Source organism: Salvelinus fontinalis, chromosome 10, assembly GCF_029448725.1.
Source record: "Salvelinus fontinalis isolate EN_2023a chromosome 10, ASM2944872v1, whole genome shotgun sequence".
In the NCBI taxonomy this organism is placed as follows: domain Eukaryota; kingdom Metazoa; phylum Chordata; class Actinopteri; order Salmoniformes; family Salmonidae; genus Salvelinus; species Salvelinus fontinalis.
Window position 1 is genome coordinate 26,690,788 of NC_074674.1, and position 14,800 is coordinate 26,705,587.

At 43.0% G+C, this 14,800-nt stretch overlaps 1 protein-coding gene across 1 annotated transcript in view; it reads right to left on the minus strand.

Annotated features, from left to right (window-relative positions):
* The window catches only part of LOC129863880 (transmembrane protein 132C-like), a 216,571-nt gene extending 202,199 nt beyond the window's left edge, over positions 1 to 14,372 (minus strand). The window contains exon 1 of the mRNA XM_055936249.1: positions 13,316 to 14,372. Coding sequence (XP_055792224.1) covers positions 13,316 to 13,364 — 49 coding nt within the window. The 5' untranslated portion in view covers positions 13,365 to 14,372. The remainder of the gene's footprint in view (positions 1 to 13,315) is intronic.
* Positions 14,373 to 14,800: the final 428 nt, after the last annotated feature.

The following is a 14,800-nucleotide window of genomic DNA, read 5'->3' on the forward strand; positions in this document are numbered from 1 at the left end:
AGAGAGAGAGAGAGAGAGAGGAGAGAGAGAGAGAGAGAGAGACTGGCAATACGACTTTCCCAGAGTCAGATGAACTCGTAGATACCATTTTTATGTCTGTGCATGTAAATCCATGGGAAGAAGGGGTGCTGAGAGTGCTGCAGCACCCCCTGCTAACTTAAAAAAAAACTTTTAAATAACATTAAATTGAAAACATTGTCTTACCAAATTAGTGCGCTAGGCCTTTACTACTCCTGTGTGAGTAGAGATAAATACTCGTCAGCAGAGCAGAGAAAAGTATCCATGAGTTCCATCTGTATCCATCTGACTCTGGGCAGGTAGAAAATGCTAGAATCTCAATCTTAATTGCCAGAATCTCACAGTATCTCTTTAATACCACATCTACAGATAAACGCTTAAGATTACAGCCAAAAGCTACAGATGGGCAGACCCATCCGGCATGATGATCAGGGGAAAGAAACCCCTTTCTATAACATCAGCCGTGGTGTCCCTCTCATCAGTTACGTTAAACACATACGGCATCCCACCCACGACTGAAAACAGGTCCTCTTCTCCCACCTAGCATAAATACTGCATTTATGGAGATTACATGCACTGGTAAAGAGAGCACAATTATGCAGCAGAAAGCAAAGCAGCCCTTGAAGCCCACAGACCGCAGCCTATACAGCCCCAGACCCACACAGACCCACAGCGAAACAAAGGGGATTTCACGGTTCAGTTTAAATCCACGGGCTTTGGCTGCGTCTCGGCTCCCCCTAAGTGGGCCTTTTAAGTGCTGCCTTATCCTCCATTACTAAGCGCTGGGCCGGTCCAGGCAGGGCTGGCTCCGGGCAGATCTACAGCAGCACAGCTACTACGGTGCTAATTGGGAATCCAGCAGGAGATCGGCCAGTGAAAGAACAGCTCAATGAGATACATAGGAAACCACTATGCTTGTCCTGGATGAAAGATAACGGAGACACTAAGCATGGATCAGATCACAGTAAACACACAAAGATCAGGCGTGATCAGTTTGGGGTCAATCTCTGGTCACCTGCCTCACCAATGCCAGAGGCTCTTGTCACATTGACAAAACAGTGTGTGAACCTCTAACCTTCCCCGATTGTGGAAAAGGACTAAGAGATATAATACAAATCTCCTCATGTTGTCTGGTGGTGTACGGTTGTGTATCCACAGTGTATGTGGACAGGCAACGGTGGGCTTGACGGCCACTAGGGAGCCAAGGGAGACAAGACGAGGGAGCAGCTGTGAGAGGAAATTGCCGGGTCGGTGCTCAGCGAGACGAGAGCTGCCCCCCTCGCTTTGTCTGTCGGCCGCGTCACCAGAGCCAGCCTGGGAAGGAGAGGATTGCCTATTCCTTTTCCATTTCCATTAATTCTGCTGGAGCTCCACGCTGCCCTGGTTACTTCTCGTAATTAAATTCTAGTGTGAGGTGAAGGGCAGAGGAGGGGAGAGGAGTGGGTGAGGAACTCAAGGAGTGGAGGGCAGGGGAGGAGAGGGGGTAGAGGGGGTTTCAATACGATCTTATCAGGGTTCACAGACCTCGTCTTCAGAAAATAATCATGTAAATGATGCATGGGTCAGCAGGATTTTCCAATGACTGCCGGATGCCACTCGCCACTCTCTGCCCACAGAACAGCCAACTACAGCAACTACTTTAGAGGAGGAAGAGAATGGAAGAATGAGAGATGTGAGGAGAGGGAGGTTGAAAGTAAGGACTTTGAGGTGAAGCTCTTGATTCCAGTGTTAGATTATGTGCTGAAGTGAGGCCTGCTTTCATTTGTTCAACAGTCACATTGAAGAGGGAAAAGTCTTGCCTGTACTTTTGACTTCTGTACCCCATTCAAATGAATGGGCACAAAGACAAATATATACTCACATGCACACACACACAATAATATTAAACTATAGAGGCCTGAAAACAGCTTTTTCTCATTCCCTGAATAAATCTATTCCATGGCAGATTGCAATTTTCAGACAAAATAGGGACTAGTGACTAGTCTCCAACACATACAATGCTAAGTAGAAATAGACAAATATGAGTTTTCTAGAGGCAATAGCATTTTCTTGAGCCTAGACTGGCCGTGTGCACATCGATCAGTCTCTACAGTATATATTATTTTTTATATCTAACGTACTCTGCTGAGGAGTAAACAAACAGTATAGGTGACACCAAACTACCAGTAAAAAGGCAGAGCACAAAACTCTAACCTCCATGGGTCTGGTCTCATTGACAGGAGTTATTGGGTTCAACATACACTGAGTGCACAAAACATTAAGAACACCTGCTCTTTCCATGACAAAGACTGACAAGGTGAATCCAGGTGAAAGCTATGATCCCTTATTGACGTCACTTGGTAAATCCACTTCAATCAGTGTAGATGAAGGGGAGGAGACAGTTTAGAGGGTGAATGGGCAAGACAAAAGTCTAAGTGCCTTTGAACAGGGTATTTTTCATTTTTTTTGTACATTTTTAGTCATATAGCAGACGCTCTTATCCAGAGCGACTTACAGTAGAGTGCATACATTTTATTACATTTTACATACTGAGACAAGGATATCCCTACTGGCCAAACCCTCCCTAACCCGGACGACGCTATGCCAATTGTGCGTCGCCCCACGGACCTCCCGGTTGCGGCCGGCTGCGACAGAGCCTGGGCGCGAACCCAGCCCAGCCTGGGCACGAACCCAGAGACTCTGGTGGCGTTGCTAGCACTGCGATGCAGTGCCCTAGACCACTGCGCCACCCGGGAGGCCATGGTATGGTGGTAGGTGCCAGGCGCACCGGTTTGAATATGTCAAGAACTGCAAAAAGCACTGCTGGGTTTTTCCACGGTCAACAGTTTCCAGTGTGTATAAAGAATGGTCCACAACCCAAAGGAAATCCAGCCAATCTGACACCACTGCCTGAAGCATTGGAGTCAAAATGGGCCAGCATGCCTGTGGAACGCTTTCGACCCCTTGTAGAGTCCATGCCCCGACGAAGTGAGGCTGTTCTGAGGGCAAAAGTGGGTGCAACTCAATATTAGGAAGGTGTTCCTAATGTTTTGTACACTCAGTATAAGTATATTGAAGAAATAGCTGTTTTGAATCCTTCCAGATTTTAGAGCCCATTATCTATCACCCGCCAGCTGCCCGCACACCCTATTATACAGGTTCCAATTTATGTATCCATGCTCCAAATGCATATATGCGGTTCAGTTGGTTAACACATACGAATGCAGGTTTATGGAGCAATAACCATTTCTAATATCATTTGTATTGGTGGATGTTTACTGAACCTCTCGAGGCAGTGTTGCTAAAAATTGGTTAGGGAATTGTGTCTTGGTTTGGGAATCACATTTTTTTAAGTGTGAAATATCCTCCCTCGGTCCCCGGTTAATTTCCTGAGGATCTATCAAGTTTGAAATTTAAATTCACCTGTCTACATTTTTCTTCTTGGTATAAAAATGTGTTGTGTTGTGGAGTTTTGTTTTGTTAGGTTGAACTTTTGAAGGAGTTTACATTTTTTCGTTCTCTAACATTTGATGAACCTGGTGGGAAATCAATCGATAGGAAATAGCTCAGAATTACCTGAGTCTAGGAACAAGACAAACAGAAAGAATTTTTATTTTTATTTTATTTAACTAGTAGGCAAGTCAGTCAATAAAAAAATTGTATTTAGAATGACACCCTACCCCCCAGGCCAAACCCGGACAATAGGTGCGCCATCTTCTGGGACTCGCCACCACGGCCGGTTGTGACACCCTGGGAACGAACCAGGGTCTGTAGTGACACCTCTAGCACTGCAATGCAGTGCTTTAGACCGCTGCGCCACTTGGGACATGTAACAATAATCACTGGTATTATTTAATGCCGGCTTACAGAACCATTCAAGCCATTATCAATCACAAGGTCATGTTGAACTTGATGCCAGAAGCCCAACAACATCCTGCTCTGTGGGGATAGATAACATTGATAACATCAATCAAATTGTATTTGTCACATGCTTCGTAGACAACAGGTGTAGACTAACAGTGAAATCCTTACGTATGGGTTAATTTCCAACATTACAGAGTTAAAGGTAAGAGAAAAAAGAAAATATAAATAGTGACATGTGTAGTTGTTATGGGACTGCTGACATACAAGCACACCACAGGATCTATGTATTTTAAATCCTGGTTGGTTGAACTACTTCTACTTTGAGAAGAACAGAAATCTGTCTCCTTCAAAAGAAAAACGTTCTCTGACGTGTTCCTCTAAAACTCATGCATTTCACTTACAGTCAAAGCGTGTGAGTCCAACTCAACAGGGAATTAAAACAACAAGGACAGCCAGAAGAGGGAAAAGATCAGGTAGCTCCTCAGGGATTAGAGCTGCCAGCGGAGGAGAGGAGAATCAGTGATCCCTCCGTCATTCTTTCCAGGCAGTGCATGAGTTATCTAAGCCTTGATTGGCTAATTTCTCTGTCACTCTGAACTTAGAGGTCCTTTTAATTCTCTATTTGGTTAGGTCAGGGTGTGACTAGGGTGGGCAATCTATGTTTTCTATTTCTTTGTTGGCCGGGTATGGTTCCCAATCAGAGGCAGCTGTCTATCATTGTCTCTGATTGGGGATCATTAGGCAGCTTTTTCCCACCTGTAGTTTGTGGGATCTTGTTTTTGTATTGTTGCTGTTGAGCCCTACAAGGCTGTACGTTTCGTTGGTTTCTCTTTCTTGTTTTGTTGCTGGTTATCATTAATAAATATGATTAACCTACCCCACGCTGCATCTTGGTCCGACCATTCTCACAACGACGAGCGTTACAGTCTCCCTGTCTATTAGTCCTGATTGTATAGATGTGTGGTATCATATTTTAGTCATTTAGCAGATGCTTTTATTCAAAACGACTTACAATAAGTGCATTCATCTAAAGATAGTAATTACATTTTTCCTCAATACAGAAGTTATCAGCACATTCAGTACTTGTAGAAAAAGAAAAGTGCAATTTATGTGTTTTATTTATTAAGTAAATATTTTTTTTAATGGGGGAGATAAGATAGATGTCTTACTTAAGATGCTCTATAAAGAGGTTTCAATTGTTTTCGTAAGATGGGCAGGGACTCTGCTTTTCTATCTTCAGGGGGATGCTCGTTCCACCAATGGGGTGCCAGGAAGGAGAAGAGCTTTGACTGGGCTGAGCGGGAGCTGACCCCCCGTAGGTGTGGAATGACCAAGATAACAGATACGGCAGAACGGAGTGATTGGGTTTGGGTGCAGCTTTTGAGCATAGCCTGAAGGTAGGTAGGGGCAGATCCCCTTGCTGATCCATAGACAAGCACAATGGTCTTGTAGAGGATGCGAGCTTTGACTAAATTAGAAGGGTTGCAGCCACGGGGTGGGGAACTTCTGTAAAACCTACAGGGAGAGGAGCGAACATGGATAGAAAACACACAAATAGTTGACAAAACGACACAATTAGATAATCTGAAAATAGCTTGGTAAAATACTCAGGTGAGAGAGTGACATCCCCCTTCCTCGAATAACTCCTCAGAACACCTCGGCAGAACTGTCTGTTTCGGCAAGGGTTTTAGTTTTGGCAATGAGACTGCTGCTGATACAACCGCTACTTACAGCTGGTCAGTCCTTTAACTAATGCTCCGTTACCTATGATAATGTCTCCAGACCTCCCGTGGTGCGTTCTCTCGCCTGGCGGGCTTTGATGTTGTTTCCCCCCCGAGATGAGTGTGTGGGGAGCAGCACGGAGGTTCCAAGCCCCCAGACCCATCCGGGGGAGACGTCTGCCGTATTCACAATGCTCCCTCAGACTCCCAGAGCTCAGACATTTGTGTAGGTAGCTATCAAGTAAACACAATGATATTGTGTTTACAACCAAGCAGTGGCGTGCATTCATGTATGCCAAGGGAAGCCAGGCTTCCCCCCCAAATAAATGTATTTTAAATTTTAAAACATAAAATAATTTATCTTTCATCTCTCTGTGTTTCATAATGTTCCTTCAATACACAAGAGGCTGGATGTACCTCACAGGAGATAGCAGCCGAGCGAGAAAAACAGTGCCCCTCTGTCTCTCTACGTGTAGGCCATCTATCTGATGCTGTCTGGTCCAAATGAGTATGACATTGGTGCCGCTGGTAGCATTGAATGCAAGGGAAGCCAGTGAGCATTTGGCCTCCCTTGATAAAAAAAGTATAAAAAATTTGCCAATCAGCGTTGAGCTAAACTGAGAATGGTCCTGGTGCACAAAAAAAAAGTGTCAAGGGAAGCCAGCTGGGATTTTGGCATCACTCCTACCAAATCTCATTGAGAGCATGTAAGGAAGCCAAGTAAACTTCATCCACAGAAAAACTAGTATTGTTGCCTCTAGTTGTGTTGTGGTTCTCCGGTGGCTAGCTAAAATTTGGCCTTTCCTAAATTAGTCATCCATGGAGATAGGGATTTGGACTTGTGGTTTTACTTAATTATTTATTAATTTTTATATTTTAAAAATCCTCCCCAATTTTGTGGTATCCAATTGGTGGTAGTTACAGTCTTGTCTCATCGCTACAACTCCCGTACAGACTCAGGAGAGGCGAAGGTCGAGAGCCATGCGTCCTCCAAAACACAACCCACACTGCTTCTTGACACAATGTCCAGCCAACCCGGAAGCCAGCCGCACCAATGTGTCGGAGGAAACACCGTACACCTGGCGACTGTGTCAGCATGCACTGCACCCGGCCCGCCACAGGAGTCGCTAGTGCGCGATGAGACAAGGATATCCCTGCCGGCCAAACCCTCCCTAACCCGAACAACACTGGGCCAATTGTGCGCCGCCCCATGGTCACGGCCAGCTGCGACAGAGCCTGGACTCAAACCCAGAATCTCTAGTGGTACAGATAGCACTGCAATGCAGCGCCTTAGACCACTGCGCCACTCAGGAGGCCCTTAACTTAATTATTTGTACTGGCGGCGATTCTGATCCACCCATTAATTCATACATTGTTGTGACCCTGGCCAGAGAGGATGGAAGTTCAATATGTAGCTAGATGTAGAAGGCTAATGTTAATTAGCTAACATTGCCCATGAATGGAAGTTAGGCTAGCGAGCAAGCATGGTAGCCAGGTAGCCTAGGACAAGAGAAAAAAATATTAGAGTGTACTGTATGACAGAGAGACAGACCGTTTCGTCAACATGAAAGAGAGGAGGGTGGCATTTCCATCCGCATTATAAGTAGAGTCAACATGTTTTTCTAATTGCACGAACACGCATGCGCACACACACAGAAATCAGAACCATGGACAGCCACATCATATTTAACTAACGTTGATTGGACTAAATTGTTTTTGGTATCTTTTAGACTAAACAGTGGTGATTTAGACTAAGCAGTGGTGATTTGATGATGTTGAAATGTTGAAGTTGACATGGTGCTGGAATAGTGGAGGCAGCTCATGTTTTCTTTGTGACTTGCAGTAACTCTCTGTGGTTCTAAATCAATAGTTGTTTAGTGGTCTGAAAATGTCTGAAACATTAACTTGCTTGACCATGCTGTAGGTCATGTAACTGTCTATTACATGCAATATGTGTCATGGACTTCACCGGACAGAGGTCGCTATCCCATTTTGTGATAAAACAAAGGTGTGGTTGAATTGATTCTGCCACTGTGTATTCTTATTGTCTCGGCCTTAAGGCCTATATATCACAGTCTAAAGGCATATGAACTAACAGGTTATAGAGCAAACAATGGAATTTTCACAACACAGGTTGTAATATGGCTTTTCCGCGTGAAACAAATAATACAGTTTTTCCTATCCTCAATTGGTTTATTCATTGGTGTCTCTAGGAATATTAATGACAATGCTCTACAGTCAATTCCATTCTGTGTCTAGGCGCTTCGTCCTCTCATAGTACTGTAGGGAAGCCAAGTAAACTGGATGTTGTCAGCAGACCCATATTATGAAAGAGGTGATAACGGCCCTCTTCACTCTAACCAGGCCATGCAGACAGACCTAGAAATCACTTGTAATAGGTGTGTGTGGGTGGGTGCGTGCGTGCGTGTGTGGGTGGGTGCGTATGCGTAAGCATGTACAGATGTTGGCACTTGCAGCTGCCTGTTTCATTGTCTCACTTTCCATTATCTCTCTCGACTCCCTCTTAATCTCCACCTTCCCAACATGTGGATGTTACTGTATATCTGAAAGATCCTTCACATTAAAGTAAAAATAGATTGTATTTTCAAATCTGATCTAATTTTCATGGTTTACAGCAATCAGGCTGTGGAATCAGCATTGGTTTGAGGAAGGGCAATCAGATTCATGTACTTAACCCTCCTCAATATCCAGGCTGCCTCACATCCGGCTGTGATTGGGAGTCCCATAAGACGGCGCACAATTGGCCCAGCGTCGTCTGGGTTTGGCCGGGGTAGGCCGTCATTGTAAATAAGAATTTGTTCTTAACTCACTTGCCTAGTTAAATTAATTTAAAAAATACATTTAAAAACATATATGCCCTCCAGTTTATGACCAGTGTTTCCATGTTACGGCGCTTATAAACTGCTCTGTAGCGTACTGGTCCTATATGTGCTGGTCCACTGCAGCACTCTTCCTGGTGTTTTTACACACCATCCCTCCTTACAGCTTTTTACAATGCTGCTCCCTATCCAAGTCCAATAAGAAGTATGGCTTGTTTTATTCTGCTGTTCAGCCCGTCTTATAGGGCTGACCTCTGTTCTTCTGCAGTGAAAAAGTGTGTGTGTGTGTGTGTGTGTGTGTGTGTGTGTGTGTGTGTGTGTGTGTGTGTGTGTGTGTGTGTGTGTGTGTGTGTGTGTGTATACCACTTTGCACAGAACATTTTGTAGTGTTAAAGCAACACTTAAGAGTTGATTTTACACTATCTCAAAGTACATATGGTCCCACTCTACAGAGTATAAAAAGTACTCTGATTACAGTGTTACATTTTGAATGTTCATGTAACACTCTGTAGTCTAAAAAAAATGCATTACGCTAGCCAGTGTTAATCAAATTTGACACTGTAAGGTAATTAATACAGTGCTATTTCTATTCAACCATATTTGATCTAGAGTTAACTCCTATTAGTGTTAAACAAAAACACTGTTACAGTAAGTCATTTTGGGTGTTGTTTTAACACTATGGTGTAAAGCCTCATTTGCATATTTCCCATGGTGCCTTTTCTTTTAGAGTGAATTATAAAGCTTCCACCCATGACTGTATTTGTTAGTGACAGAGACATGGTTGTTAAATTCTTTCCTATTAAATGCCTGTGGCTTTCACCTAATGAGTACCTAGGTGAATAGCATCATTTAAATTACAATATATGACAATACATTACATATATCATAAGGTCTTCCCACTGGGGACACACTGGTTAAATCAACATTGTTTCCGTGTCATTTCAATGAAATTACGTTGAACCAACTGGAAATAAACTCAGCAAAAAAAGAAACATTCTCTCACTGTCAACTGTGTATATTTTCAGCAAACTTAACATGTGTAAATATTTGTACGAACATAACAAGATTCAACAACTGAGACATAAACTGTTCCACAGACATGCGACTAACAGAAATGGAACAATGTGTCCTTGAACAAAGGGAGGTCAAAATCAAAAGTAACAGTCAGTATCTGGTGTGGCCACCAGCCGCATTAAGTACTGCAGTGCATTTCCTCCTCATGGACTGCACCAGATTTGCCAGTTCTTGCTGTGAGATGTTACCCCACTCTTCCACCTTGGCACCTGCAAGTCCCGGGACATTTCTTGGGGGAATGGCCCTAGCCCTCACCCTCCAATCCAACAGGTGCCAGACGTGCTCAATGGGATTGAGATCCGGGCTCTTCGCTGGCCATGGCACCTGCAAGACACTGACATTCCTGTCTTGCAGGAAATCACGCATAGAACAAGCAGTATGGCTGGTGGAATTGTCATGTTGGAGGGTCATGTCAGGATGAGCCTACAGGAGGTGTACCACATGAGGGAGGTAACGCACAGCGTTGAGATCGCCTGCTATGACAACAAGCTCAGTCCGATTATGCTGTGACACACTGACCCAGACCATGACGGACCCTCCACCTCCAAATCGATCCCGCTCCAGAGTACAGGCCTCAGCGTTTCGCTCATTCCTTCGACGATAAACGCAAATCCGACCATCACCCCTGGTGAGACAAAACCACGACTTGTCAGTGAAGAGCACTTTTTGCCAGTCCTGTCTGGTCCTGCGATGGTGGGTTTGTGCCCATAGGCGACATTATTGCCGGTGATGTCTGCTGAGGACCTGCCTTACAACAGGCCTACAAGCCCTCAGTCCAGCCTCTCTCAGCATATTCTGGACAGTCTGAGCACTGATGGAGGGATTGTGCGTTCCTGGTGTAACTCGGGCAGTTGTTGCCATCCTGTACCTGTCCCGCAGGTGTGATGTTCGGATATATCGATCCTGTGCAGGTGTTGTTACACGTGGTCTGCCACTGGGAGGACGATCAGCTGTCCGTCCTGTCTCCCTGTAGCGCTGTCTTAGGCATCTCACAGTACAGACATTGCAATGTATTGCCCTGGCCACATCTGCAGTCCTCATGCCTCCTTGCAGCATGCCTAAGGCACGTTCAAGCAGATGAGCAGGGACCCTGGGCATCTTTCTTTCGTGTTTTTCAGAGTCAGTAGAAAGGCCTCTTTAGTGTCCTAAGTGTTCATAACTGTGACCTTAACTGCCTACCGTCTGTAAGCTGTTAGTGTCTTAACGACCGTTCCACAGGTGCATGTTCATTAAATATTTATGGTTCATTGATCAAGCATGGGAAACAATGTTTAAACCCTTTGCAATGAAGATCGGTGAAGTTATTTGGATTTTAATGAATTATCTTTGAAAGACAGGGTCCTGAAAAAGGGACGTTTCTTTTTTTGCTGAGTTTAGACATGGAATTGACGTCTGTGCCCAGTGGGTTACTTTGATGGCCTAGTTTCATCCTAACACAATAATGTTAGGAAACTCCTGGTTTACAAGCACATCAGGCCTGCAAGTCACATAATGCTGGCTTGCAAAGTGATGTGTAATTCCTATTGGAATCCAGCCAGAGTTAGGATATCCAACAGTTGGAATTGTTATTCACCTGCAACCTGCATTCAACGTGCATTCAACCTGCATTCAACCTGCATTCAACGTGCATTCAGAAAAAATAAACTTCTTTTTTTTTTTCTTCTTTTTTTTTTAAGACTTCCTTAACCATTTAACCTGGAATAACCACTTCAATAACGGTTGCAATATATCTAGCTAACTGATTGGATTAGTTTAGAAAACTGTATGTTACTTATCATTTGTAGCATAAGATGAATCAATCAATGTACATGCAAAAACACAGATAATTAAAACAATCCTTGAAAAATCAACCTGCAGTAGAGCATGCTGGGAAATATGATAATGATGGGTGTTGGTTTTGATGGGACTGTTTTACTCTCCACAGTCTAAAACAATAACTCTGGTTATTAACACCAATACTGGGGTGTATTTCACACCACTGAGTGTTCATTTCACTCTTACAGAGTGAATTTCACTCCTGAATCAACAGAAATGTTACACTGAAAAATCAACACTGACCAATTTGCTGTGTATGGATGATGAGCGGCAGGTAGCCTAGTGGTTAGAGCATTGGGCCAGTACCCAAAAGGTTGCTGGTTTGAATCCCTGAGCCTAAAATATTTTTGAAAATCTGTCTATGTGCCCATAACCTAAATTTGCTCTAGTAAAACTACTGTGATTTCCAGTAAAACAACACATTCCACTGCATGTAGCATTAAAAACAGTATATATAGTACATGATCCTAATCTTAAAAAGAGACCACCCAGCCCCCAGAGCTCCTCTACCCCTCCAGGGAGAGCTGTCTGTGGGACTGAACAGGGACATCCCCTGAGGCTCCACACACCAGGAGGCAGACAGCCAACTAAGGACAGAATCAATTCAGCCCTTTTCTCATTCCCATTGCCACATCCCAGGACACTGGCCAGATTTAAGGTATTGAAAACATTAAGAAGTTCATTCCAAAATGCTATATATACACATTTTCAGAAATGTTGGTAAATTATCTTTTTTGTTTAAAGAACTTATGAAAGAGATTGGTGTGTTTTTCCCAGATCTAATCATGGCATGCGGTTGTTAAATGACAGACATTTATTTGTTTCAAACCTATCGCTGGGTGGATTTGCAAAATCCCCAATTGTAATACATCTAAAATCTATTAATTCAAAATCTGAGGACAGCAATATTTTATACACACAAAGATTACTCTATGCATTCATTTCTGATGAAAAAAACACAAATATGGAAAAATTGATGGATATACAGTAGCTTTCTACTATAGGAAAATAAAAATGTTGTGCTGGTAATATGGGTCAGATGTTGAGACCTGGTTGTGAAAACCGTTTTTGCTGTAGTACTGGTGCAACCATGACGCTAACGAATCTGCACTGGCTTGATTCTTTAGGAAGCTTGGAAACAAATGTACAGATGTCTTATCATTACAACAACTAAGTGTATCTGGGAGATAGTTTTCATAGTCACACAGTGCTCCCAAAATAAAAGCCCTGGTCACACAGCAAAATATTTAGTCGCATATGCATTTGGTCGCAATTTAGAGCCCTGCAGACACCCTCTTCCCAACTGCAGGCTTTGACAAGCAGCCATTCTGAGTACATGCTCAGACAGAGATTCCCTCTCAGTCTCAGCCCAGCATTAGGTTAATAGAACATGACTGCGGTTCAAAACCATGGTGGGACACACCTGCAACAATTATAAAGCCATTTCTAGCTCCATTCACAATCCCGCAATACAGCCCTTGAAATATTGATATTCCTCTCTGTCTCAATTTAGAATATTACACATTTAGTAGAGTGCAGTCACTACCAATGTCTAACAAATTACTTCTTCCCTCTCTATCTCTCTCTCTTGATTATAATACTTCCCATTTATCTTATAAGCACATCTAACCAGTCCTTCTTATTCCATATTTAACTTAGTCATCCACTTTCCAGGAAAAAGAGCTTGACATTTATGTTACCCATGCCTATTCTTAGGCTTGTTCATGATGACTCACATTGAGATCATATATTTTCATTAGAAAATGATGTCCGGAAGATAATTGAGAGAAAGTCGATATGATTGCTACTACATTAAGGGCCATTTAAATAGTGGATATAATGGACATGATGGATACTGATAACTGAAGAGAGACTTAAATAAGATGTAAATAGTTTTTACAGAATGCATCGCTTCCCCTTGAAAGAAAACGTGTGTGACGCGCATGTGCTGAAAATGTAGCCTATTATTCTTATTCATGAATGTGGATTAGGATAATTTCTCACCTCCGAAAAGCACGACCGCTGCGAGCCCCAGTGTGCAGAGAAGAGTCATCTTTCCTTTGGATGATTCAGAAAGTTCCAAACGCACAGAAAGGGGGAAAAAGCGAGACAGCTCCGGTCACTACCGACGTTCCCGAGGGAAGGTGCCAAAAGTTTGCACAAAACTTTTCTCTCCTCTCTTTCAAATACTAACAGGATAAACGTTTTCCATTCATTAAACAATTGATGTATCTACTCAGTACAATTGCTGGAAGCTGACGAAAGTCCGACAGTCAACAGCCATCGCTGAAACGACAGGTACCCAAACAGTGCGACATGTCTTGCTCGAATGGTGCCGAGGAGGGAAATGAGCAACTCCTGGGGAATAACGGTCCGTCCCAGTATCCACCCCTGATGCAACAAAATAGAATTTATCCTAAATGAATCTGTTTATTGTTTGTTCCCTGCAACACGTTGCATTGGCTAAATGATTTAAGAGTTTTATTGGCCCGGTTTAGAGTTACCTCGTGTATGTTTTATTGACGTTGATTACAGGTGTGTCCGTTGTGCAGATTATGATTCCTACATCACTGGTTGTGCCTCCCGACGCTGGTCTTTGACATAACACGCTGCAGTTATTTTTTGTATTGCAAAAACAACTCGTGAAAACGATCTAATATTTAATCTTCATCAAATATAATGTTCATTTTTGTAAAATGCCTTTCAATCGTTTTCTGCTGGTCCATTTTTAGTTGTGCGTCGTAGCCTACAGTCTTTTACGCATAGGGTACGTTGAGTGTCTTTCCAGAAAATGCATATAATTTCTCTATAAGAATTCTTTATCTATGTTTTCAACACGGTATGTCGACAGATCTTCAGCGGTTTAATACTCTCTACCTGAGTAGGCTAAGATTTTATGTGTCCAGCTATTCCGTAATTCATAAATTTCGCCCTCAGGGGTTAATCAATACGACAGTTATGCTATCATAAGATTACATCATGCTTTTAATAGTCCTACTTTTCGTGTGTTAAATAAGTGAATATTGTTGAATTCATCTCGTGTTCCTCTCACCACTCTGCAACGATGGCAGTTAGTGATTCATGATCTGCGGGCTCCGCAGAGAAACCAAATGAGATAGAATTTGCCAATCCAGCGTGAGCGTTCTAAGTATGAGGTGTGACGTGCACGCAAATTGACCATATATAGCCTAATTGCCAACATAATTAAAGTATTGTATTAATATGAATTAAGCTATACCATGTTGTAGGGTTGTAATTAACCAAGGCACTGAATAGGGGTGGGAAAAGCACGTGTTAAATTTCAGATTGACACCCAGAAATGATCACTTTGCAATGGTTCCCTTCACCTCATCTCACCGGTCATTTTGAGTATGAATCGCCATTACAATTACTCAATTTTTCATCCTACATTATGGAAATTCTATTCTCTCATCAGTTCAACAAAGAGCAGCTATGATATATGTGACATAAGTCCTTACAGTTGCGTAT